This window comes from Cupressus sempervirens, chromosome 4, assembly GCF_028749045.1.
Source record: "Cupressus sempervirens isolate cs-2001-9-10 chromosome 4, ASM2874904v1, whole genome shotgun sequence".
Taxonomy (NCBI): Eukaryota; Viridiplantae; Streptophyta; class Pinopsida; order Cupressales; family Cupressaceae; genus Cupressus; species Cupressus sempervirens.
The window spans coordinates 388798311-388824219 of record NC_143121.1 but is presented as its reverse complement, the minus strand read 5'-3'; the positions used below and the strand labels follow the sequence as shown (position 1 = coordinate 388824219).

General features: G+C 36.5%; 1 protein-coding gene across 1 annotated transcript in view; it reads right to left on the bottom strand.

Annotated features, from left to right (window-relative positions):
* LOC149561685 (uncharacterized) overlaps positions 1 to 25596 on the bottom strand; it is a 79055-nt gene extending 53459 nt beyond the window's left edge. Inside the window, exons 1-5 of the mRNA XM_089825234.1 lie at positions 25402 to 25596; positions 25218 to 25288; positions 23787 to 23867; positions 23534 to 23645; positions 13440 to 13684 (exon numbers count right to left, since the gene is read on the bottom strand). Coding sequence (XP_089681360.1) covers positions 13440 to 13684; positions 23534 to 23645; positions 23787 to 23867; positions 25218 to 25288; positions 25402 to 25510 — 618 coding nt within the window. The 5' untranslated portion in view covers positions 25511 to 25596. The remainder of the gene's footprint in view (positions 1 to 13439; positions 13685 to 23533; positions 23646 to 23786; positions 23868 to 25217; positions 25289 to 25401) is intronic.
* Positions 25597 to 25909: the final 313 nt, after the last annotated feature.

Here is a 25909-nt window from a genome sequence, read left to right as displayed (position 1 = left end):
ATAATAGAAAACAGAGTGTTATTCAAGAAGAAAGCTCTAGTTTTGTCAGAAATCTCATGAAGATTTTGAGATATGCCCATATTTCAAAAGTTGTCTTAACAAATGGAATCTGAGAGCTGATCATCAGCTACGGATAATTTGAGAAGCATCACAACCTCTAGATTATTCAAATCCCATGTATCCTAATCAATTCCACGGGCAGTCGGGTGCTACGTAACACCCAGAACAATCTGATCAGTATTCCGATATTCAAAAATTGCTAATAACCGTTGTTTCCAAGTGCCATAATTCCGACCATTAAATTTTGAATTGCTCTCGAGCACAATATTTGTCAATGATGCCATGGCACATTTTTCAATGAAAAAGTGTGAAAATTTGCAAATGCCCATACTTAAGGCAAAAACACAAAAGATCCAAAAAATTTGAAGGATGACCCAGAAGAGAGCTCGAAAAACCCAAAAAAAAACATGTACTCAATTTCTTGATCCGTTGGCTCAAAAATCAAGGCACCTAGAAAATCGGACGACAACCCATTTGTGCTCTTGAAAAACCAACAAAGAATCTGTAATCAAAAGAAAAAAATTGAGCCCAAAAATTAGGGTTTTTGAACAAAACAGCCCTGCTTCAAAAAAAGCCACAAAAATTGACAGAAATGTGCAGAAAAACAAACAGCAGTTGTAGAAAAATGGTCGTAAGAAGCAAATATTAGAGAAAAATAACTTTGAAAACTATTGCTCTGATAATTTCGAACAAGAAATTATAATATTTTTCGAAAAAATTCAAAGAATTGGCTCTAATACCATATTACGAAGTAATTGGTAAAATACTTACTAGTTATTTATTTAGGAAACGATCATTAAGAATAGAAATATTCTATTCTAGCTAAAAGAAAGCTAAAGAAATCTAACAAATAACTATAGCTAATACTAAATATTAGAAACATTCTAATATTTATAATAGATTACAAACAGATAACCATTAACTAATAATAGAAGCTTATCTATTATCATAATGGCTTCTACATAGAAAACATTAAATCCACCTAAGGTGTACTCACGTCCATTGTGAGATATTAGTACTTTAATTTTTTTCCCACATAAATTTTCGGCTAAACCGTAAAATTCTATAACTCTACTCAAGACTTCATCATATTCTTTTGATTTTAGGAAGTAAACTCATGTTTCCCTTTTGTAGTTGCCACCAAAATGCAAATACAAATTTATTAATTACAAGTTACAATTGCCTTGAGCACCCAACAGGCTCAATTAGGGCCCAGCCCAATTGCATGGTATTATATAAGTTACATTATTTTGGAGCCCTGCCCAATTACAAGAGGTGATCAAATTATCACGACGTAATTTAAACTTTAATTACCAAAGGCAACATTAAAATTTAATATACTAGAATCGGATCTAGCTAATTTCAACAAAAATACAAGGGTGCATAGGAGAGATGGAGGGTGGGGATTGCAAGAAAGATAAGCATTAAGGCCCAGCCCAATTGCATGGTATTATATAAGTTACATTATTTTGGAGCCCTGCCCAATTACAAGGGGTGATCAAATTATCACGGTGTAATTTAAACTTTAATTGCCAAAGGCAACATTAAAATTTAATATACTAGAATTGGATCTAGCTAATTTCAACAAAAATACAAGGGTGCATAGGAGCGATGGGAGGGATTGCAAGAAAGATAAGCATCGAGGGATAATATGGAGAGTTAAGGAGATCGAAGTAACAAGGATATTTCAAAGAGATAAGAAGTTAGGATGGCATAGGAGTTATTAGGGCGTTAATGCTGAATTTCTAAGAATGAGGTCCCTCAACAATGTGGCCTCACTGGTTTGTAGCTTCAACCAAAGCAATTATAGAGTAAAAATAAACTTCAAAAAATGGCAAATAGTATCCTTGCAAATTTGTGGGGGGAAGATTACTATCACAATACCTAATCTTCAAAAGCCTACCATCTGCAATTTATCTGAACCATATAGAGCCCCCTATTATGTGAGCAATCAAAGTGTTTTTGAGCCCATTCACACAGGAAAATCACAATAGGTTGACTTAAAAGTGCTTGAATGACCTTTTCAGTGCATGGCACAATATTTGGTTGCAGAAACAGAAGCTACAAAGGTGGTATACACATGAAATGCTTGATCTTGATATCATTGATCCATATCCAAATTGGATCGTCGAGCCAACTGATATTTAAGTGAATCCATTGTAAACTGAAAAGAAGTTAATTGATTTAGAAACTGTGGTAACTAAATGGGAAGCGAATGTGGCAACATATGAGGAGGCAGAAAGTGAGGTTGGTGAATCATTGCCACTGAGTTCCTAACATACACAACTTGATCCTATCTCTATGGAAGAGGCACCTCTTGAGAATAATATTATAGCCACGCCATCCACTAACTTTTTTGAGCTTTATCTATAGACAAAATTTATGATTTGTAATTATTAATTATGTTGAAACTTGAAGTTAATATGCTAATGCATTCGAAGGTTGAAACCATTTTTTTGTTCATGATATCTATTCAACTCTAATTTTGATCTAAATATAATGAAAGCTAATGATGTGTATTTTTGAAGAATATTTTAAAAATTGTCTATTCAAATGTTCAATAAATTTCTTGAGTTATTTTTTATTATTTCACTGAGTTTTTGGAAAGTCTAAACTTTTTGAAAAAATCAAGCATGTCAACTAATTGTCAAGTCCATATTTTAAATTTACAACTATGCTCTAACTCATTTGTGCTATTAGATGATATAAATTTCATCTGCCTAGTTATTTTTCTTGCTCCTCTAAGAGATGCAATTCGTCACATGGACATGAAAATCATCTTACTTCAAGTTGATCTTCCCGAGGAAATCTAAATGAAGCGGGTTCAAGGGATTTGTCCAAGATTCTTCTCTTATTTTGTCATCTTAAGACAACCTTTAAGTTCTCTTGTTACCATCTTGATCCCACAATCTACAATAGTTGGCATCAAGGAGAGCTTCTCCTTGTTTTGTATGCAGATGATCACATCCTCACTGGCTGCTCAGCTTTCGCTTCTTTGTGGTGTAAAGTTTTCCTTTCATCAGCAATCAAATGCAGGACTTGGGACATCTCCCCTACTTTCTTGATTTGGAGATCACATGTTCTCCCTATGGGATTAGCTTTTCAAAGCCAATGTATGCCTTCAACCTATTAAATACACTTCACATTACAAATCATATACCTCAGCCTACACCTATCCTATTTCTTTCTGGAATCAAGCTTAGAGAAAAGACTTCTACAGTTCTAGTCCCTTAGCTGATAATACTTTGTAAGGCCAGGTTGTTGGCAACCTAATTTGTTTAAGTCTTATCATCCCTAGTATCTCCTTTGCTGTTAGATTGGTTTCTCATATGCAAGTGTTACATGAGCTACATCAGAAAGCTGCCATGTGGATTCTCCAATATGTCAAAGACACTCATACATGCGGGATTCTCTACTATGCAAGTAAGTTCAAGAGAGTCAATAGGTTAAATTAATTACAACTGAGTGAGTGATATTCATGATCACGAGCCCACTTCTGCAACTATGGAAATCGAGATTATACTCTCTATCACATCCCTTCCTTGTGACAATTTTATTTTATAACCGTAACAACAATTTCCTATGAAGTGTGACAATGGCAGTTCAATGGATTTCAGATAATTTTGGTTATGTTGATTTACCAAGGAGAATAGAAATGTATATTTTATTATGTTAATGAAAAATAATTAGGAAGAATTTATTTTCTTAGCAGAAAATTGGGAATGAACCATATTGATGCATATTTATGATTATGATAGCATGAAATTATAAAAATGACGTGGATATCTAATCCTTCCATTTCAGTGGATGCAGAAGGAGAACCATCCCGTGAACAAGAAAAAAGCATCATTAGTGTAGAAGTGCACGACTAAACAGTGAAAGTCAGGAATGTCATCCAAGCTAGAACCTCAATCATTGTAATTACTAAGGAAGACACACGTTAATTGGATATCTAGGTGGAGTAATTCGCCAAGGCGTACAAACATATAAATAATGATTTACCTTGTATCATGTGTTTGGCAATACTACGTGTGTATCAATTTAAAACTTTGATTTATCTTGTCTCGTGCGTTTAGCAATACTACCTACATATACACACGTAAAAGCTATGTAATGTATGTGAGTATGTGTGTGCATAAATATAGCATTTTAATTACCTTATGTTATGTATTTGGCAATATTACCTTTATGTTAATGTAATCTGATATATATGTATATGCATATGCATATGCAGGAATTCATATCTATAAATATACATATAAGGCAATGAAATTGTTATTATGTTTGCATGTTGGATTCTCATAAAATTATTTCCTGGCATATGGTAACCAGATGTCTTGTTTTTCTGTATGTCTTTTGTTGGAGGAGCTCTTGCCAGCGGTGGCAAGAATAACTCCCTCTTGCCACCTCAGCAAGTAGTTGCCACTCCAAGCTAAGAAGGCTGGAGTCAGCTAAGGAAGCTCATTCTTGCTTGGGAATTTTCGGAAAAGCAGCATGTGTGGGGATTTTTTAGCAGAGCTTCATTTGTTCTGTCTTTTGCCACAACTGTTCTTACAGCTTTGAGCTGTTCGTTATTACTTGCTGCTCGATTTTTCCCTGTTGTGTGTAACAAGGAGGCATGTATTCTTCTTTCTGTCATTACTCTTTGACTTTGAATGATAGATTTATCAAAGGATGCTTGAAGTAACATTGCATTTCCTTTGGAAGATTATTAAAATAGCATGGAGTATGGTTATGATGACATTTTCTTTCTAAGATGTTATGCGAATGTCTCTTTATATACATAAATGATGCACGTCAGTGCCATGATTGATATGCATATGCACTACATTTTGATTTGTTAACAAGATAGAATCTCCGCTAGCATTATTTGTATCATTGTATAATTAATTCTGATATGCATATGGTTTGGAAAGGTTTCCTCTGCATCGTGGCATTGTTTATCTGCCTAGATTTGGGGCTCATATTGCAGTAGATTAATCTGCATGCAACGTTTGTACTAATTGTAAATATTGTGTAAATTCCCCATGCATGTCTTTATGACTAGTGCACATCAAAGAAGTAGATCTTAACTCTAGTAAAGAAAATTGTTAATCTCTATAAATGTAATGCACCAATGTCCTAGTTATGACAGAGCTAAAGGTCTAAGCTTTTATAAACAGATTCCAATTGTGCTCTGTTATGTTATGTCCCTCAAGATTGTTTAACTGTCTCTTTGGTTTACAATCAGATTTGTGTCAGAACCAAAGTACCAAGGAAACCCTTGAAATTTAGAAATTTTAACAATTTAAAACTTATTTCATGTTCCCTTTATTGAATATAACTTAAATACCCTATAACATCATCAAATAGAAGTTAACATACATAAACATGGAACATAAATGATGAATCCATCACATACGTAACTACATTACACATAAAATGTAAATTGTATCTTAAGTAAATAGAAATCATAGGATCATAATGAGTCAAATCATAGAATGTATGTAAGACGAAGATCCATAAGACATCAAATCATAAATGTATGTCAGATGAAGATCCATGAAGCATATGTCTATCAGTATCTGTAAACAAAATGAGAAAACAAGGTTCTAGCTCAAGCCTCGTCATCATCCTCAAGCTCAGCCGCAACCTCAACCTCAGCCTCTGAGTATCTTGTCTGTCTTCTACAAAGGCGTCCAAGGTAAGTCCTAGAGGACTGCTCAGCCATTACCCTCACATGTAAGATGGGCTCACGAACAACATCGATAGGGCTTGTGTTTGTGCGTGCACATTTGCGTCTGTCAGTGCCTGAACGTGCTCTAGTTGCCTCCTCTGCCATGGCCACATCCTTAGCCTCTCTATCTACTTGGCCAACCCACTCATGGTCTGCCTCAGTGAAGACTGGATCCACAGCCTCAATGAGCAACTTTGATCTCTTCTTCTCTCTCCCTTTTCCTCTCTTCTACTCATGCTAAACAATTATAAGGCACTTTAGAGGAAAGGCAAAAAAAACATTAAAAAAATGTGTTTTTATTTAAATTTGACTTTATTTTTTGCCTACCTGCACAGCCAATTTTTTGTGATTCACAAAGGTGATTTTGGCGATGTTTTGCATGAATCGCATGAATTGGCAATTCATGCGATGAAATCGCTGATCTAGTTCACCGGTTCAAAAAAAATCGAGAACCATGAATTGAATCACCAAACCAGCAATTCAGGCGATTCTCGTTACTATCGTAAAAACTTGAGTCTATGAGATTTAATGTTTGAGCCTTACAAACCTCCATAAACCTATAATGGACTAAAGCAAATAAGATACAGCCTTGGGAATGGTAGAACATAATGCCATTAAGATCGCGATATCCAATGTAACAGACCAAGAGGTACATGGAAAAAATTTGGTGGTGACATTAACTACACAAGGAATGCTTGTTCTTTCAAAACATTGGCCAAGGTGATACTATGTTACGGGTAGTATACGCCAATCACTAGGACTAGTAGTACAACATCTAGATAGGAATGTCGCCTAGTAGGCAAGGATGTGTTTATGATGACTGTTACAACAGTTGTGGGTTCTACACAAAGTCTCGAATGGCAAGAAAATCGAAACTGTACTTGTATACTCTTGGGAAGGGCTGTGCTACTTCCTATGTAAGCTGTGCGGGTGACAATAAGTCACGGACAAAAGATCTATGGTTGGGTGGTATAAACCCCTTATGATACTCGCGCCCGTGATAGAAAAAATTCCAAAAAGTTAAAAAGGAAAGGACCAACAAGTACAAGTTTTGATTTGGCTAATTATTTTGATAAAGCAGATATTTATTTTCTTAATTAATTTTACATTTTGTAAAGCAAGTTGATAAAGTTTGTTAATTTTTCAATTTCATGCGAAAGGCGGTTAATAATTACAAAGGAATGTTATGATAGTTGTTTTTACGCCCTTAGGAAAATGAAAGTTTGTTGTACTTCAATTCTCTAGTTTGTTAATAGAAGTTAGTTCCCAAACTCAGACTCGGCTCAAAGTCGGGAAGGCCGACTTGACTCGTGACTCGGCTATGACTCGGAAACGATTCGGCAAAATGAAAAAACCCTTGAAATTTAGATATTTAAAACTTGTTTCATGCACCTTTATGGAATAAAACTTAAAGACACTATAACATCAAGTATAAGCTAATTTGTCATCACATCATAAACAAGGAATGTGAATGATAAATCCATCATATACGTAAAATGTAGATTGTAGCTAAATCTATCAAGAATATAGAATTGAAACCAAAGGGATTTTGGATGAAATAAGTTAAAAACTTAAAACCTTTAGAAAATCCTCGTTCTCGCTTCAGTTTGAAAACCTTTAGAAAATCCTCGTTCTCGCTTCAGTTTGAACTTAGAAAGCCAAAATAGGTTATGAGGGGGTTAGACTGTTGAAGACATGTCGAATCTTGGAATTTGGTTGAGTCTGGAATTTTTTGGAGAACCCCAAAATCTAGATATTGCGTCTTAATTCCTATGTAGCTAAAACTTATCTCAAACACCCCAATAGTATTTATACAAATATAACTTAAATTAAATGTAACTTAATGTTACATTTGTATAAATCCTCTCGCCCCTGAGGCAAGTTTTGAATTGCAGAGCAAACTTGCAAGCGAATGCTTGGACCCGACCAAGTTATGCATGCTTGGACTCAACGAGTTGGGCAAGTCATGTCCCAATTAACTTGGCTGGACTAATCTAGCTCGCCAACTTGCCCAACTCACAGTGAGTTTGGGGACTCTAGTTACACTCTCAACTTACATGAATTCATTACTGATAAATAGATATTGTATCATCAACTGATGGCTAACGTGATCTTTCTTACCACCACTAGACTAGTATTACATATTGCAGTAGGCTATATTTCTCAATTTGTGTCTTAAGTCCAAGAAAAACATTAGCAAGTTCCAACACAATCTCTTCAATTTGGCACAGGGGCCCTCGAATTTCCCATTCTATATAAGAGATCTGCTAATTTTATAAAATCTAAGTATACTAATCAGCGTTACAGGACCCCGGAGTCCTTGCCAGACTCAGTGAGTCCCAAGGCGAGCTGGGCAAAACAAGGCAAAGGTCCTCTTGCCTTGGACTCGGTCAAGTCTTAACAGAGTCAGGCTGACTCGCCAAGTCTTGTCAGCCTGACTCAGCCGATGCTCAACGTCCGAAAAAGGGAAAAAAATGATTTTTAACAATATTTTTGTTTGGTTTGGTATGTAAACATTGTAAAGCATAAGTTAGACCTAAAAAGGTCATTCTATCACTTGCAAACACAAAGAATAGAGAAAGAAAAAATAAGAGAAGAGTATTGGGGTTTTGGGAAATAGATTCGCAAATCGGTTGGCTATCATCTATCAATTGTTGATTGTTTGTGCCACTTTGTAGCTTGCATATAAGCATTGAGAGGTGTTCAAAGAAGTATTTGGAGGAGGTTTCTTCAAACTTGAGTTGCATTTCCATTTCTATAGAAAATTTGAAGAGGTAACACACATTTTTTTCTTGTTATTTTGCAATTTCTCTTACATTCATGAATCTTTTTTTATTTGCATGTGTTTGGACTCTTTCGATTTGTTCCATTTTATGGTGATGAAAAACTTGAAAACTAAGCAGCAACAGCACAAACATCATGTCTCAACCTGAGGGTAGTGGAACTAGGCCTAAAACATACCCTAGTGCAATAGCAAGGGATAGGGCTTGGAAACATGCTATTCCTCGGCATAAGAAAGGAACTGTGACATGTTGGCATTGTATGATAACATATAATGGGGGAGACATTAGTAGATTGAAATATCACCTTGCACATATACCAAGGCGCGATATCAAAAAATGCAAGGAGGTACCTCAAGATGTTATGCATGATATGCAAGCTCTCTTAGAGGAATATGTAGAGAAGAAAGAATAAAAAAAGCAACAAGAAGAGATGGCACAATTAGCTGGAACTAGAAGTGTGGAGGGCTCTTCAAGTTATCATTGACATGGTCACCCTCCAGTTCCACCTTCTACTACTACATCTTAGACTGCGAGCATTGGGCCTCAGAAGCTTAAGCAAAGATACTCACTTGATTCCATCTCTGTTCCAAACACAACTCCAGGTGCACAACCATCACTTGAGAGCATGGCTTGGAAAAAGGAGAAGCATGAGCGAGCAAAGTTGGCACTTCAAGATTTCTTCTTCTACAAAAACCTTCCATTTAATACATCAAGGTTATAAGTAGATGACTAGCCAAGTAAGCTGCTGTAAAAAACTGAGAGTGATTTGAAATTTGTACTTAGGGTTTTGATAAGCACGAAGTTAGGGTGTTCAAGTACTGGGTACTCTCCCCTATTGTACTTAGAAAGTTAGAATTTAGTCGTAAATTGATTGATCATTGTGATTGTACTAAATTTTTATTTTTATTTTTCAAGTTCCACAGTGTTTTTGAAATCAATTGATGCCTCGGGGAAGACCAAAAAAGTTGAGTATCTTTGTGAGGTAATGGAAGAAGTGTTAAATGGGGCGGATGAGGAGAATGTGGTGCAAATTGTGACGGATAATGCAGCAAAATATGTTGCTACTATTAAACTTCTTATGGAGAGGCACCGCCACCTGTTTTGGACCCCTTGTGCTACCCATTGCCTTAACCTCATGTTGGAGGATATAGGTAAAATTCCTTGGATAAAAAAAAGTGCAGAGCAAGCAAGGAATATTTGCAAGTTCATATATAATCATGCTTGGGTCCTCAACCTTATGAGGCAACATGTAAAGAATAAAGAGTTGTCTTGTCCAGCAATCAATAGAATTGCAACAAATCTTCTCACGTTGAAATCTTTTCCTAACGCAAAGGCTAGTTTGAAAGGTATGTTTGTATGTGAGGTGTGGACAAATTCATCATATGCAAAGCTCAATGCAGCAGTTGAGGTGGTTGATCAGGTTTTTTATGAGTGGCTTTTGGAAGCCTGCCAAAGAGATTAAGGAGGTAATTTTCCTTTTTGTGCTCATTTCCATTTCATTTCACTATTTTTGTTAAAGTTTTAAACACTTGTTTATGTTCATTGACATTCACACTGTTCAATTTTAAACGAAAAACTGAACGCTTAATGTTTTGTTTTTCACAATGATTGCAATTCATGGAGCCTCTTATTGTTATCCTTCAGATTGTTGATAGAAAAAAGCCCTCAATGGGTTACATTTATGAAGGCATGGTTAGTGCAAAAGAGGCCATTCGAGCTTTTTATGCAAGGAATCAAGAAAAATATGGTCTCGCATGGGATGTCATTGATAAGTGATGGCACAATCTACTCCATAGGCCTATACATGCAACTGCCCACTTTCTTAATCCAACATACCAATTCAGCCCAAATTTTAAGGCTAATGAAGACGTGTTGAGTAGCCGCTATGATGTTATAAAGAGAATGTCACCTGATGCAACTGTTGGAGCAATTATAGTTTGTGAAATAGAGATGTATAAGAAAACACTAGGAGACCTATTTTCACGAGACTTAAATTGGACAAAACTAATGCCTTGTAAAAATATATGATTCTGAATTCTAAATTCTATTTTATTACCACTTTAGAATCTAGAATATAGGTTGATAAAGTCAAATTTATAGAATTGATTTTTAAAAAAATTGTTTCAGATGTATGGAGGGAGATGATTGGCAGTAAGGTGCCAAATCTACTAAGGATTGCAACTCATATCTTGAGTCAGCCTTCTAGTGCTTCAAGATGCGAACGCAATCAGAGTATGTTCAAGCATATACACTCGAAGAGGCACAACAGGTTGACAGCAAAAAAGTTCAATGATCTTCTTTTTGTTCACTACAACCTTCAGTTCTGCCACAAACAGATTTTGGGCACCAACACCTCCCCCATTGTATTAGAGAAGGTTGATATACAAGCAAAGTGGAACATAGAGGTTGATGATACAATCTTGAGTGATGAAGACTTGGAGGGGGTTGATCAGGTGGATCAAGAGGCAGAGGTAGTGGCGATGGCAGTGGAGGAGGCTAGAGCACGAGGAGTCCCAGTGCAGGACCCTGAGGCCGAGAGTGATGGATCTGACTCTAATGATGAGGATTATGAGGATGAGGATGAGGAGGATAATCATGTCAATGAGGTTCAACCTCGAACACAAGGAGAGAGGATGGCTACGAAGGCTTCCATGACCTATCTTAGGCACACTCGTAGGCACTTTCATAGGAAGACATAGGCTACTATGAGCCTTTCTTTTGATATATGTTTTGAACTTTTGATTCCACAGATTGCATATTCCATGGATATTGTAGACATTTGACAGTTACACTATATTTCAGATTTCTATTATGTTATTCAGTTAAACTTTATGTAATTTCTTTCAAAAATTCACATTTATATTTACGTGATCTATGAAAAGTTGTATATATGTGCAAAATAGCTTCTCTTTATCTCAATTATTGTGTATTTGATGTCGATTGGTTAAATGATGGATGAAAAAAACTTAAAATCCTTAAAAATCTTTGAATTTCATGGGTTTTTTAATTTGCTGAGTCTAGCCGCCGAGACCGAGTCGGAGCCCAATTTGGGCCTGACCGAGTCCGAGCCGGCTCCGAGGCTGGTAACAATGATACTAATACTGACTGGGCTCGATTAGCTGATAATCTAAAAAGTATACCAGAATATGTTATTACTCTTAGTTCAGAAGTAGTTTCTTCTGAATGCAAGCTGCAACATACAGTTGTATTTTCTTCCATGGCAACATAATATAAAACGTTTGAGGTGTAGTGGCACAAACTATTGATTGATCTTCAATATGACCAAGCATCAATAACCTCAATTTTCAAGGATAATCAGAGATCCCAAATTGTTTAAGAACTCAATTTATCATGCTACAACAAAGTATATTAAAGGTCATAACCAATGCATCTACCAATTGGTCAGTAACGAAAATGTTTTTGTCCTACAGAAAAGAAGAATACTAACATAATAAATAAACCCTTTGGAAGAGATGATTTCCGTTTGTGAAATTTAAATCTATAATAAGGATGTCTCTTATTCAGTACTTAAGGGTTGGTAATAAAAATTATAGGATGTCCTAGAATAATTAGCAAAAGTAATGATTTGTGTTAAGAATGCCAATATAATAATTGAAGAGACAATAGCTTTGTGAAAAACGAGATAAATGGGAATCCTTATGTAGCTTCCTTGATATAGCTTAATTGGTAACTCCTACTAGTATTCAGTGGGAGATCTCTTGAGAGGATTTTATATCAAATTCTTCAAATTAAGCACTGTGCCTGAATATAACAGGTTTGATTCTGAGGAAAGGTCACCAATGTTATATAACATTAACCAGGAATTCATTCCTGCTGCACCTGCCCCACCCACATGGCATGAGAAACAACGGGGTGAAGACAGTTGCAAGATCCAGTTAGGACTAGCCCCTCAAAATATTTTTACATAAAGAGCGGTGTTGTGGGATGCCTGTATGTGTACTATGCTGGCAGTTATGCTCAGTTTAGTGATATCTTGCAACAGACAAATATTGGCTTAGTGAAATTGATATTAGTCATTTTAGAACTTGTTCTACTTTTGCCTATGAAATTTCAGATGTGACTCACATAAATCAAAAATGCTGTTAGAAACAGTAAAAGTGAATTACTGTCTGGATTGTCCATTTATCATTCATGACCCTTTCTCCATGTCTAAATTCTAGCTCGGCTTCTCGCCTTGTCTACTGCCTCTGTTGATTTCAAATGAAGTTACCAAATAAACAATTGTCCACCATGAAATATCAAATCCAATTAGTACTTAGAACTACTAAAAGACCATAAGTAGCATCAATCGAGAATAGTACTACCTTCATCGCCGCAAATTTTTTCAATCACTTAACAATTAATCGAGTGAAGCTGGAAAAGAAATAGAGGTTCATTTGCAGCTTCCAACAGTGTCAAGAAACTAGACTTGTCAATGACTTCCTACAAATGAAATGTATAGTACATGAAGTCTGAATAACTCAATGGAGTCAACACAAATGACAATAAGGCACCAGCAATATTTCCTATCTGTGTCCATATATCCTCTTCTGTTTTGTAGTCTCAGGCATTACGATATTATCATTTTGGCAACAATGAATACTTATAAATTAATTGCATAACAATAACTGAAGCATAGTCACCAAGAACTGCACCAAAATATAAGGTTAGCTCATATCAAGCACTGCATTTCTTTTTAAATATTATAATACAGATATAGGAACTCATCAATTTACAGACCTCGTGAAATAGACTCTCACAAAGTTGTAATTGTTTCACTTTCACAAATGCTAAAAAATCTTCTGATGTGGGTATAGAAATAACTTTTACATGGAATAAATGTACAGACATGCAGAATGCAAAGATTTTATGTCATTCACCTTTCTCATTTTGTCAACACCTTCCTTCCCTCGTTTTGCAGGAGGTGCTTCCTGATTTACAGGCTCCCCCGAAGAATGGGGTGCTACTGCAGCTTGTCGTTTCCGCTTCCCTCTATTGGAATCCCTTTTATCTTTTTTGAAATTAGTAGCATTATCAGGAACTGATGCCTGACGTCTGGCTTGTAATTCCTCAATGCGCTGATGTAACCTTTTCCTAAGCTCCTCATAAGTAGTTGATTTATCATCTGCACTAACAATACCAAATTCTAATTAAGGGTCAATAAATTTTGCATATAAGCATGCACTAATACCCGCATTTCATAAGTTGAAAGAACAACAAGATGTTTTAATACAAACCAGGCACCATAAAAGATAACCATACAACTCAAATCAGGAGGATATATTTACACACAGAGGAACTCTCAATTTAGAGGTGATGGAATCAAGCAAATAACTTAGCTTTGTCAAATGATGAATAAAAAGATGAGAAATCATCTGCAGAAAAAAAACAATATGATGTATCTGAAAAACCTAGTAAAATATCACAAAGTTAGAATAACTTCTTTTTTTTAGAGCACTTAAGGTGCATGTAAAACGTTTTAAAAAGAAAATCAAAAAAATAAGCTGGCTATGTTCCATTCAAGGATGCAGAGATAAACAGGGAATGTCTCTGGGAAGTAAAGGTGAAAAGGTTGAGACTCATTCAACGAAGAAGCTAAAGAGGTAATTAGGGTTTATTTCAAGTGTGCAAAAGTTGGAGGTTGAGTTTAAATAACCAATCTGAATGCCCTTGCACTTTCCTAAGAACTGCGAATTGGGCCTGTTCAATTCTTAAAAAGTCCTCTTGCAATTTGCTAGAGTCACACAGAAAGACGAACAAAATTCAAAATAGACTAGAGTTTGATTATGCTATTTCTGCATTGAGGACTATGGGGGCAGCTACATGAGTTGTGGATGGGTGGAGAGGGGGTAAAAGAATATGAAAAATAGGACGGGCTAAGAAAGTAAAAGCACCCAGGTTGTTCAATGAGGGTGAGACAAGAAACAAGGAAATTCTGATAGGGACTCTGCAAAATAGTATGCAAGTGCCTACCCAAACCATAGATGTGACAGGTTCTTGAGTACCAAATCTATTTTTGCCCATCCCATCCCATTTCATGTAGCACATTCTACCTACTCCAAAGTCCAAACATTATTGAAAGATACAAATGTTAATGGTCCCTCACATGCCCCATTAGAGAATATAAACCATGCACCAACCTTAGGCAAGTTTGGTGACAAGAATCATGAGGGAGACTTGGCTAAGGGTGAGGTATTCTATTATTATGGATGGATATAAAAATATTAAAGACCGACCATTTGCCAATATTATAGTCAAATCTAAGTGTAAGGATGCAATCTTGCAACTTCAGATTTCTAAAGACACCATGGAGGAAGTTGGGGCCCCAAAGACCACTAATTCAATATGTGTGTAAATTAACCTATATGATGGTGAAGGATGCTGCAAGAAAACTTTTTGGAACCCATGTTGTATTCATATGAAGGTGAGATGGATTAAGTGAAGATATGACAGCCTAAGAGACAGACAGACAAATGTCTCCATACAATCATCACAAATCGTCTCTTAAACACGTTTCCAGCCACAAAATTCTTCAAACCCGTGGAAACAAGTTATGCCAACTACTTTATTTTATTAAAAGTGCTTGAGGTGCAAGAGTGCTACTTTTAGTAACAGTTAATGCAGAGTGTGGTAGATTACTAAAGGCGAACACATTTCAAGGAAAAGAGATCCTTGGTGATCAGTGGTGTAAGATATTTTATTTTATAATTAAATGAGTCATTAATTTATTAATGTTTGCACCGTAAATTTATTTACTTTTTCTATAATAACATTCACTTTGTCATTTGAACCTTATTCTTTTTTTTAACTTTGCTTGCAAATACATTTGCTCCTCCATCTCGCCAATTGTTCAAGTCACTAGATATGCTGATATAGGCTCTCAAAAACTTGGAAGTATTCAGAAACATTTGGCAATGTACTTGGACAAATGAAACAAGCAATTCATTACAAGGATTTTGATGCAATACCCTACTTCAAATGGCAGATTATGTTCTAAATCCCAAAAGGTATGCACTAAGTCCATTTGATGATAAAGAGCTGAAAGAAGAGCTCACTAAGGCTCTTTGAAATATGTATAGCAATGAGGAGATAACTTTTCTTCGAATGTACAGCCTAGCAATTGTCAATCTCTAAAGTCCAACATTTAACAAACCAAAGGCAAGGACAAGTAGAACTCCCAAGTTGTTGGATATCAAAATTGAAGGCACTCCTTTGAAGTTAAATTCTGATCATATGCCTCCTTTTATCAAGTATGGAGTAAATGCAAGAGGCCAAAAAAGTGGACAGCACAAAGACACTAATTCAAAACGTTAAAAATCGGGTTAAATTCTTATAAATCAAGAGAATCAAGAGATATTTTGTGCTGCTCTTGAACAGCAGATCCGGTTGATTGGAAACAGCATTGATACCAAAAACAACAATAGTGAGTCTGAGCAATTGAGCAGTCGTAGGTTGATTCCCCTTGTTCATAGTGCCTTAAAGGGGTGTAAGAGAACTAGGCCAAAGAAGGGCATCTCAAACACCTACCCAACTAACCCTTGGTATGAGACCCGACAAACCCTTGGTATGACGAAGAATGTAAAGCAAAGAGGGCTCTTAATGGGAGAAATTCAAGCAAAAACAATACAAAAGGATTGTAAAATTTTAAAAAGAATGTTTTGTGACTGCTCGTAGTAAAGAATTAATCTCTCTAGGGAAACATAACCCAAAAGGTTTTTGGAGGGAACTATAACAAAAGCGAAAGCAAGTGGAAAATAATATTTAGTGGTTGGATTATGTGAAACTTTTCTATGAGAGGCCAAAGGAGGAAGATTACTCCCCTATGGTTAATACTTCCATTGACTTATTCTCTATTGAAAATGTTAAACTGGCTGTAAAAAAGTTGGCAAATGGGAAAGCTCAGGTTATTGATAGTTTGCAGGCAGAATTTTAAAAGTGGGGAGTAAAGCTCTTAGCTCCACACATCAAGTGCATCTTTAACAGGGTTAACCAAGACGGTTTCCCTGTTGAGTGGACCACCAGTGTTGATATACCTCTCCACAAGAGTGGTGACATCAACAGCCCCTCCAATTATCATACCATTATGGTGAATCTCCTTATTACTAAACTCTTTGTGAGTATGTTAGAGTGTAGAATCAGCGCATGAGTGCGAAGATAAATGAGAATAAGGAAAGGCAGGATTTAGACCGAAACATTCTACCATTGATCATTGTATAGCTCTAAGACATTTCATTGAGAAACTATGGGAGAAACATGGGGACGAAGCTTTTTTTCTGTTTCATTAACTTCAAGAAAGCTTTCGATACTATTCCTAGGGATAAGTTGTGGCTTAGGATGGAAGAGTTGGAGGTCGCTAAAGAGTATAGGGTTGTTGTTTACAAGCTGTAGAGCCAAAATCAGAACTAACGAGGGCATCTTTGAATGCTTTGTGAGTGACATTTGTCTCAAACAAGAGTGTCCTTTATTCCCTACTTTGTTTGGCTTTTACATCAGAAAAGTTGGAAGAGTGGTTAAAAAAGGCCAATGGAGAAGACATAAATTTGGCAGGTTATGTGGTGAGGCTGCTTTTATATGTTGATAACCTTACCCTTATTGATAAATCTGATCATGGTTTGAGAGAACACTTAAAAAGTTGGAGCTCTTTTGTCAGGGGTAGGGATGCAAATCAATAACTCTAAGACTAAAGTCATGCTCTTTTCTCTAAAGAATTGGCAAATGGGAAAGCTTAAGATATTGATGGTTTGCAGGCAGAATTTTTAATAAGGGGAGGAGAGCTCTTAGCTCCGCACATGAAGAACGTCTTTGACAAGGTCACACAGGATGGTTTCCCTATTGAGTGGACTACTTGTGATGTTATACCTCTCCACAAGAGTGATGACAACCCCTCCAATTATCGTACCATTATGGTGAATCCCCTTATTAGTAAACTCTTTAGAAGAATGTTAGAGTATAGAATCGGCAAATGGGTAGAAAAAGAGGATAAAAGAGCAAAAGGACAAATGGGCTTTAGACCAAAACACTCAACTATTGATCTATAACTCTAAGAAATTTCATTGAAAAAGTGTGGGAGAAACAAGAGGAAGAAGCTTTCTGTTGTTTCATGGACTTCAAGGAAGCTTTTGAAACTGTTCCTAAGGATAAGTTGTGGCTTAGGTTGGAAGAGTTGGAGGTCCCTAAAGAGTATAGGGTTCCCTAAAGAGTATAGGGTTGTTGTTTACAAGCTATATGAGCGTGGCAGAGCCAAAATCAGAACTAAAGAAGGCATGTTTGAATGCTTTGGGAGCAGCATTTGTCTCAAACAAGGGTGTCCTTTATCCCTACTTAGTTTGGTCTTCACATCGATAAGTTGGAAGAGTGGTTAAACAAGGCCAATGGAGAAGGCATAAATTTGGCAGGTTATGTGGTGAGGCTGCTTTTATATGTTGATAACCTTATCCTTATTGATAAATTTGCTCATGGTTTAAGAGAACACTTTAAAAAGTTGGAGCTCTTTTGTTAGGAGGTAGGGATGCAAGTCAATACCACTATGACTAAAGTCATGATCTTTTCTTTGAAAAAGAAAAAGCAACATATTTATTTTTTAGGGCAGCTCTTTAGAGATGGTGAATGTGTATAAATATCTAAGAATTGATTTACATTATAGACTAAGTGGGTAGACATGCTTACCCTCTCTAGAATAGATGCAGGAAAGTTGAGTTGTGAAATTGGAAGACTAGGAAGACTCTCTTTGGTCTTTTGGTGGTTCCAATTATTCTTTACAGATGTGAAGTTTGGGGGGGTAAGTTATCAAATCACAAATGGTGGCAAATAGAAATAATCCAAAAGCATCTTATTCCTAGTGACCTCAAGGTCAAGTCTATGGTCCCTTACGAGATACTCCTGGCAAAGGAGGGTATGTTTCTGATTGAGGCCTTTGTGGTTATTTGCCTGCAAAGCTACTTCAAGAAAGTGGGAAATATGGATAAGCATTGCTGACCTAAGATGATGGTTGATGAAGAGTTAGACCGCAAAAAAAATGTGGAAGAAACAAAATAGCAAGTGGTTGAACAAATGGAACATAAATATCCAGAAGTGCCCAATCACTAACATTGAGATGAAAAAGTGGGTGTTATAAAAAATTAGGGCTGTCATGTGGACAAATCAGACAGGCAGAAAAAAAAACTTATTATGTCAAAGAGTTTAACCCCACTTGGAATCGTGAAGCTAAAGATAATTAAGATCCGCACTTAATGGAAAAGCCAAAATCCTAATTGCACAATTGAGGACCAGCTCTCACCATTTGAGCTGTGAAACAAGTAGATGGAAAATTCCCAAAGTGGTGTGGGAGGAAAGAACATGCAACTTTTTTAACAAAGAGGTGGTTGAAATAGTGAGGCATTTTACCAAAGAGTGTGCAGCTTATGAAGATATTCACAAACAATACGATGACAACTTATAGGTAAACGGCATGAATTAACTTTCTGAAGAGGCAAGATTGCACAAATGACAACTTTCTTAATGTGGACCCAGCCATAGAAGGGTCAACTTGGAGAAATTGCAGCAAACTGATTAATTGGTTTTCTCTTGGTCCCTTAGACCATTGATCTTGTGGATGTCATTAAAATTCCTTCATTTACTCATTCTATCAGTATAAAACTTCAAGGAAACTCACGTCTTACATATCTTTTGATTGAAGAACACTACGAATTTTAAGGCGAACTGAAATGAATATATTGGATTTTTAAAAAATTCAATGAAATTCGCTGCACACTGTCTCATGGATTTTACCTATGTACCCTGGGGACACATCCCCACTCGAAATGCCAAGGTTTCCGAGACAAGGACATCCCCGGGACCGCCGTCCCCATTTTGGCAAAAAGTGCAGGAGACATCCCGTACTTGGGGATGTCTAGGAAAAAAACACGGGACAATCAGCCGCCCCCAATACGAAGAGGGGCTTAAAATAAATTTAAAACAAAAAACTTTGTTTTGTTTGTCCCAACTTGGTCATTCAATGGGTCCCGCACCTACAAATGCCCTAATAGGTCAAAAACAACCACAATGTGGTTGTTTTGACATTTGTTTGGTTTTGCCTGTGAAGTAGGAGTGTGTTGCAACTTGTTGGGGTTTTCATTTTGCAAGAAGAGGAGGTGTTTTTTTTGCTTCTGAGAGCTTAAGCAGAGGTTTAAGCTTCCTCTATTGTGCACCAAGTAAGTATGAAACTCTTTATGCTTCCATTTTCCATTTTTTAAATAGATTTGTAGCTTGAAAAGTTTTTTTTTTTTTTCCACTGTTTTAGCTCATATTTTCATTGCATATTTAAATATCAAAACAAGGCACAAAGAGCAACAGTGGAAGTACTAGTAGTGGTGGGGATGAGGAGGAAAATGTAGTTGGGGGTGATATTGCTAGGTGGGACTAGGAAAGGAGCTGATCCTAAAACTGATTTGTTTAAATGCTCTTCCACCATCATGAAGGATTTTGCAAAGAGTCCTTTCAATAGGAAAAAACCTCTTCTTCAATTTGTCATGCAGGAGGGACTAGGTTGTGGGATTGTCATGTTTGTCTTGATGATTTTAAGGGCAGCTATAGAAGGGTGAAGTCACATTTTTTAGGTGTTGCATGCCATGGAGTCAAAGTTTGTCCTAACTTGACTAATGCACAGAGATTAGAATGCCAAAGATTGTACTTAGAAGCTGAAATGGGGGGCAAAATTTGACAGTGACATCACCACCTATTCACTATTCAATCACAATCATGTAGGCATATGTCATCCTCCATTGGTACTAGTGGCTGCCCTATGGAATCTAGAAGGAAGAAGAAGATGAGTAGTGGTGAGAAGGGCTCAGTAGAAAGTTTGTTTAATGCACAAGCAAAGGAAAAATGTGAGGCATCCATTGGTAGATTCTTTGTTGCTAATGGTATCCCATACCATGCAGCCCATTCCACTTATTTTAAACAAATGGTGAAAGATTAATTGAATACAAATCCCTCATTTGTACCCCCTGGTGAGCATAAGCTACGAACCACTATACTAGATGAAGAGTACTCTAGGGTTGTTTTGTTGTTTGAGGATATGAAACTTACTTAGGTTAGGACAAGTTGCTCTATTGTGATGGATGGGTAGATTGATGTTAAACATCGGTCACTCATCAATATCATTGTCACATCCCCTGTTGCCTCTTATTTTTTGAAAGCCATAGATTGCTCAGGAAAGAAAAAGGATGCAAAATACCAGTTCACCAGTTTGAGAGATGCCACGGAAGAGGTTGGGTCAGCTAGTGTAGTACAGGTTATCACAGATTCTACACCTATGTGCAAATCAATCGATTTGATGGTAGAGGATGCTTATAGGCACATTTTTTGGACCCCTTATTGTGTTCATGCATTGAAGGACATAGGGAAAATTGAATGGGTGAAACAGGTGGTGTTAGAAGCTAGAGAAGTGCAAGTATTTATATGTAACCACCACACTTCACTTGCTCTATTCAGGTCCTTCTCTATGGAGTTCCTCAAACCAGTCGAGACAAGGTATGTCAATTTTAATTATAGTTTGCTTTAAGTTTATTTTTATTTATAATCGTTACAAACTTGCATGTGATGTGTTAAATCATTAATGTTTAACTTTATTTTTAACTTTATTTTAATATATAATCGTCTCTATAGGTATTGCACATACTTCATCCTGATGGAGAGGATGATTGAGGTGTATGAGGCCCTCCAATTGATGGTGGTGAATCCAAAGTGGGGACAATGGCCCAATTCTAAGTCCTCTGAACGGAAAGTGGTGAAGCAAAGGATCCTTGATGAGAGTTGTTGGTCCACAATGAGGTGAGTTGCTGATTTTTAAGTTTAGATGTTGGTCTTTTGCTTTCTAATTTTCATACTAACTTTTTTTTTTTTAAATTCTCATTCTGATTTTAATGTTCGATTGCATCTTGCAAATATATTTGCTCTATCATAGCACCCAAATATGTTGATTGACGCTCCTAGTTTGGGAAAGATATATGACACTTTTGACAACATGTTGGGGAAGTTGAAGAGAATTCTTGCAGCAAAGGACCTTAGATTGGGGTTTTATATGTAGCATATTAGGCCTATTGTGACACGGAGGTGGAACATAATAAATACCTTCTTTCATATGGCAGCCTTTGCTCTAAATCCCAAATGGTATGTAGAGTTGGGTGGAAGGGGCCTCCCATGTGATGATCTCGAGGTATTGGATGGCTTCACAAGAGCCATTGATAAGATGTATTCCTTCTCTTCATGCAAAGTTCCTTGGCTTCACCAACCTTTGTGGCCCAAACTTGGGTAAACCACAAGCGAGGTTGGATAGAGCAGTTTTGGCACAAAGAGATCCTATTGGATGGTGGCCCTAGCATGGGAGAGATATACCTAAGTCAAAAGCACTTGCCACTCACATCCTTACACAGGTTGCTAGTTCCTCAACTATTAGTCCACATATTCATTTATCCACTCCGTTAAGAGGAATAGACTTACCTCTAAACAAGTAGGGAAGCTAGTGGCAATGTATCATGTTCTTCGACTTGTGTATCATCAAACTCCAGAGTATAGGCACAGTCCAGCTTTGAGGTGGGATGTTGAGCCTAAGGATGTGGCCTAGACAGATGAGGATGAGACAGCGCCAAGATTGGTTGGGATTCCATTAGATGAGCCTACACTTCCTGTAGAGAGTGATAGTGAGGAGGACTTTGATTTTGATGCCATGGTGGCAGAGGCAGAATGGGAGCAGCAATCTGCATCATTTTTCTATATTTTGTTTTCTATATTGAACTTGAACATGATGATAAAACTTTATGTCAGCCCTCTAGCATTTGGACATATTTAGATTTCCAGATTTTTATGATATTGTTCACTGCTAAACTTATATTTAAATATTTTTATTCACATATTGATATGATATTGACAATTGAGTACTGAAATCGGTTATTATTTCCTAGATGGCATTCAAATGGTGTATGTTAAGGCTCTATAATGTTTAAATGACATGCTTTGCGCTTAGTTTCATATAAATGACATGTATATTTTATAAATTTCCCTATATATGTATATATGTTGTCGTCCCCCCCCCCCCCCCCCCATCCCCAAAATCGCCAAAAAAAATGTCATCCCGGAAACCCGTCCTGCCATCCCCTACCATCCCCATCCTGGAAACTCAAGGGAACACAGGATTTTACCTATACAATTGCCCAACTGCACTAGATGTAAACTGTTTTGATTCATCTTTAAAATTTATGAGTTGACAACTGACATTGCAATATCAAGTATCAGCTATTTTCTAGTATGTATTTAATATTGTGCATTTTACACAAGTTGTGGTTATTTTTAGATCTTTTTAATATTACATTTTTTATATGTATATACAATACAGCCCAAACCAGTCATAGTGCAACTGGGAAAAAGAATGTCAAACCACCAAATCTGAACCTGAACTCGCAATGTAGTACTAAGAAAGATATGCCAAAATTAGTGACCACTGTATGTTCAACTGCCTGTGAAATCTGCCAAGACAGTTTCAAACCATAAAAAGTATCATGAGGCTGCTACCTGAACAAAAATGGAAAGCCAAAGAAAAAATAGTTGACTAATCCAAACTCTTACTCTAAGACTGATCTTGCATCAATTTCAAGTTACATAATCCAAATACCAACTCTTCCCCCCTTCCACAGCACCCCACATCACAACCTCTGGTTGCAATTATAATTTACATTTAATGTGCTTTCAGATTTTTGAACATAATTTTTTCTATTATTCCTCTGATGCCTTGTAGCATACAAAGAGTTGCATTCCTCTCAGTTCTTGTCCTATTCCATGGAACTCGCTTCCATTCACAATGAGGTGTACAGTAGTGACAGGCATGATCTACGATATATGATTGAATCCTCAAACTTTAGAATGTTCAAATAGCAAACATGCAAAAGTAATATCTGATTTTTACTATATTGCTTGCTGCATAAATGTCAACAAAACCTACCTTTCGGAATAAGCAAATTTTGTTCTCCATCTATCTCTTTATATTTTTCTTGTTCTTTTTCTGCATTTCTTTTCACAAGCTCCAAAGTACTAGCACAGTTTTCAGGATCCAGCTGTCACCAGCAGAAAAGCTAGGCATCATGAATATGCTAACTCAGGCAGAAAAAAACTATACTAAATAAGCATGAAGATTTTTAACCATTTTTAATGAAAGAAAATAATCAAAAACATTGAGTTGCATTGACAGCACTTACACGAGCTCGACGTGCTTTCTTAAGATTTTCCTTTGTTACCTTTCTGGCTGCAGCTTTTGCTTTCTTGCTCATGCCGTAATACTAAAAATACAACAAAAGTATGAGTGAACAAGAGCTTTTTTGCATTTACTAGTGTATGCAACAGTCAGGTGTAAAGCACTCTTTTCCTCTCTCAAAAACATTCATACAGGCAATGCACGGCACTATTTTATTAACTCAATAAAGTTCATATAGGCTATCTTTTTAAGAGAAGTGTAAATAGTTATAACTACTCTATCTTGAGATACTCGTATAAATTCATTTACAATGATTGAGCACGGACATGCAAAGCTCTGTTCTACTGTTTCAAACAAGTGTTTGTGGGCTATTTTACCAATGTAAATATTGCATAGATACTCGGAATCAAAAAAAATAAGCATGGAAAGAAAAAGACATGTAAAAGATTATTTTCCTTAAGAAAAGTACATAAAGGACATCTTTTTAGATTTTAATGAGAAAAGCAAAGATATCCTTTCTCAAGGAAAATTTAAAGATAATAACACGGGCAAATTCAATAATGCATTCATTTCTTTTTATTCATCGCAAATCATGCAATGTGTCCAACTTGAAGATATGATTATTAAATTAATAGGTATTGTTACTAGTCCATAGGTAGAGTGTGTCATTGGATGGCAGCAATTTGTGTCTTGGCTGGGCAGGTAGACCAAGCCAAAATGAGACCCAATGTATATCGAAGAAAAAACTTACAAGAAAAGATATTGCCCAAGCACTCTTTAAGTGTGTAGATACACATACATACGAATTTACCGAAATAGGAAAGGGTTTGCGACACCCTAAGTGATGGCAAAGCATCGACTTGGTGCAACTCTTCACTAGCATTAGAAATCAAATTGTTGGATATTATTGAGTTCACTGAGTTCGATTCTTGCAGTTGATGTAAAATGTTGTACTTCATTTAGTGCCTGGACTGAACTAAGTGTGAAAACATGCCTTACTGCTGAAAGAATGATTGTACTAAGTTTTGAACTAGGTGTGAAAACTTGCATTTCTGCTGAAAGAGTGATTATACTGAGTGTGCAAACTTGCCTTACTGTTGAAAGAGTATTTATTTGTCAAGTACAGCTGACTCCATACAGAAACTTAAACCCTAATAATCTAAAAAACACAATCCAAGCAGGAGCTATAAACAGCATAACGACTACGTTCGATTGAAATTTTCATTGAAAACAAAGAATTAACAATCTCTTGTAATTTTAACAATTGTAACCGAAAGCAAGACTCTATCCAATACCAGGTCCACCTGGTGAGCTAGGATCGTCTCAACACTATTCAACTCTCTAAATAGCAACTTGCCAACACCAAATTGATGACCCAATGAACAAAATAGGGGTACTCGATTTCTAAATTTGTTGAAAAAAATTAAAAACTCACGACGGGATGCGGTGTGTCTTCGCTGGGCAGGTAAAATCTGGCTGGGATCAGGTCCACGAGCCTGTCAAAAACTGGATTATAGGCATTCCAAACATCAGCCATTTCTATCGTATCAATAATCTCTGCAGTAGTTTTATTCATATATAAACCATTTTTTGTTTTTCTTGTGTAAAGAAATACTGACATATGCTGTTCTCATGAATCATTGTTTTCAGTGCTTTATCTGATAAGCATGGAGACACTGTTGGCTCTTTTGAAAATTGCTGATATTCTTCTTCGTCTGATTCTGCCATTGCCCTCGCCTCTCCACCCTCTCAGCCAAGAAGGACGCCGCTTATTAAACCCTGGCTCTTTATTTACTGGTACCTGCCTGCCATCTACTCTTTGAAAGAGAACTGTTTAGCTTATATTGAAATATTGGTCGCTGAAAAAAAAAAATTAAAAAATTATTAGCCGATAAACTATATTATTCGCATAACCTTTTGACGCCTTTATGAAAACATGTGCCGCTGAAAAAATTCCGGTCACGCGATAATTAGCCGATACACGTCTTTGTGCGGACATATGCCGGAATTCAATGTCGGACGCTGGGAGAAAAAAGGAAAAACGGAAGCCAATAGAAGAAAACGAGACTATAGTAATTTTTTTTAGGGAATTTGAACACTTTAGTCTTTCTTCCACATACTTATTTA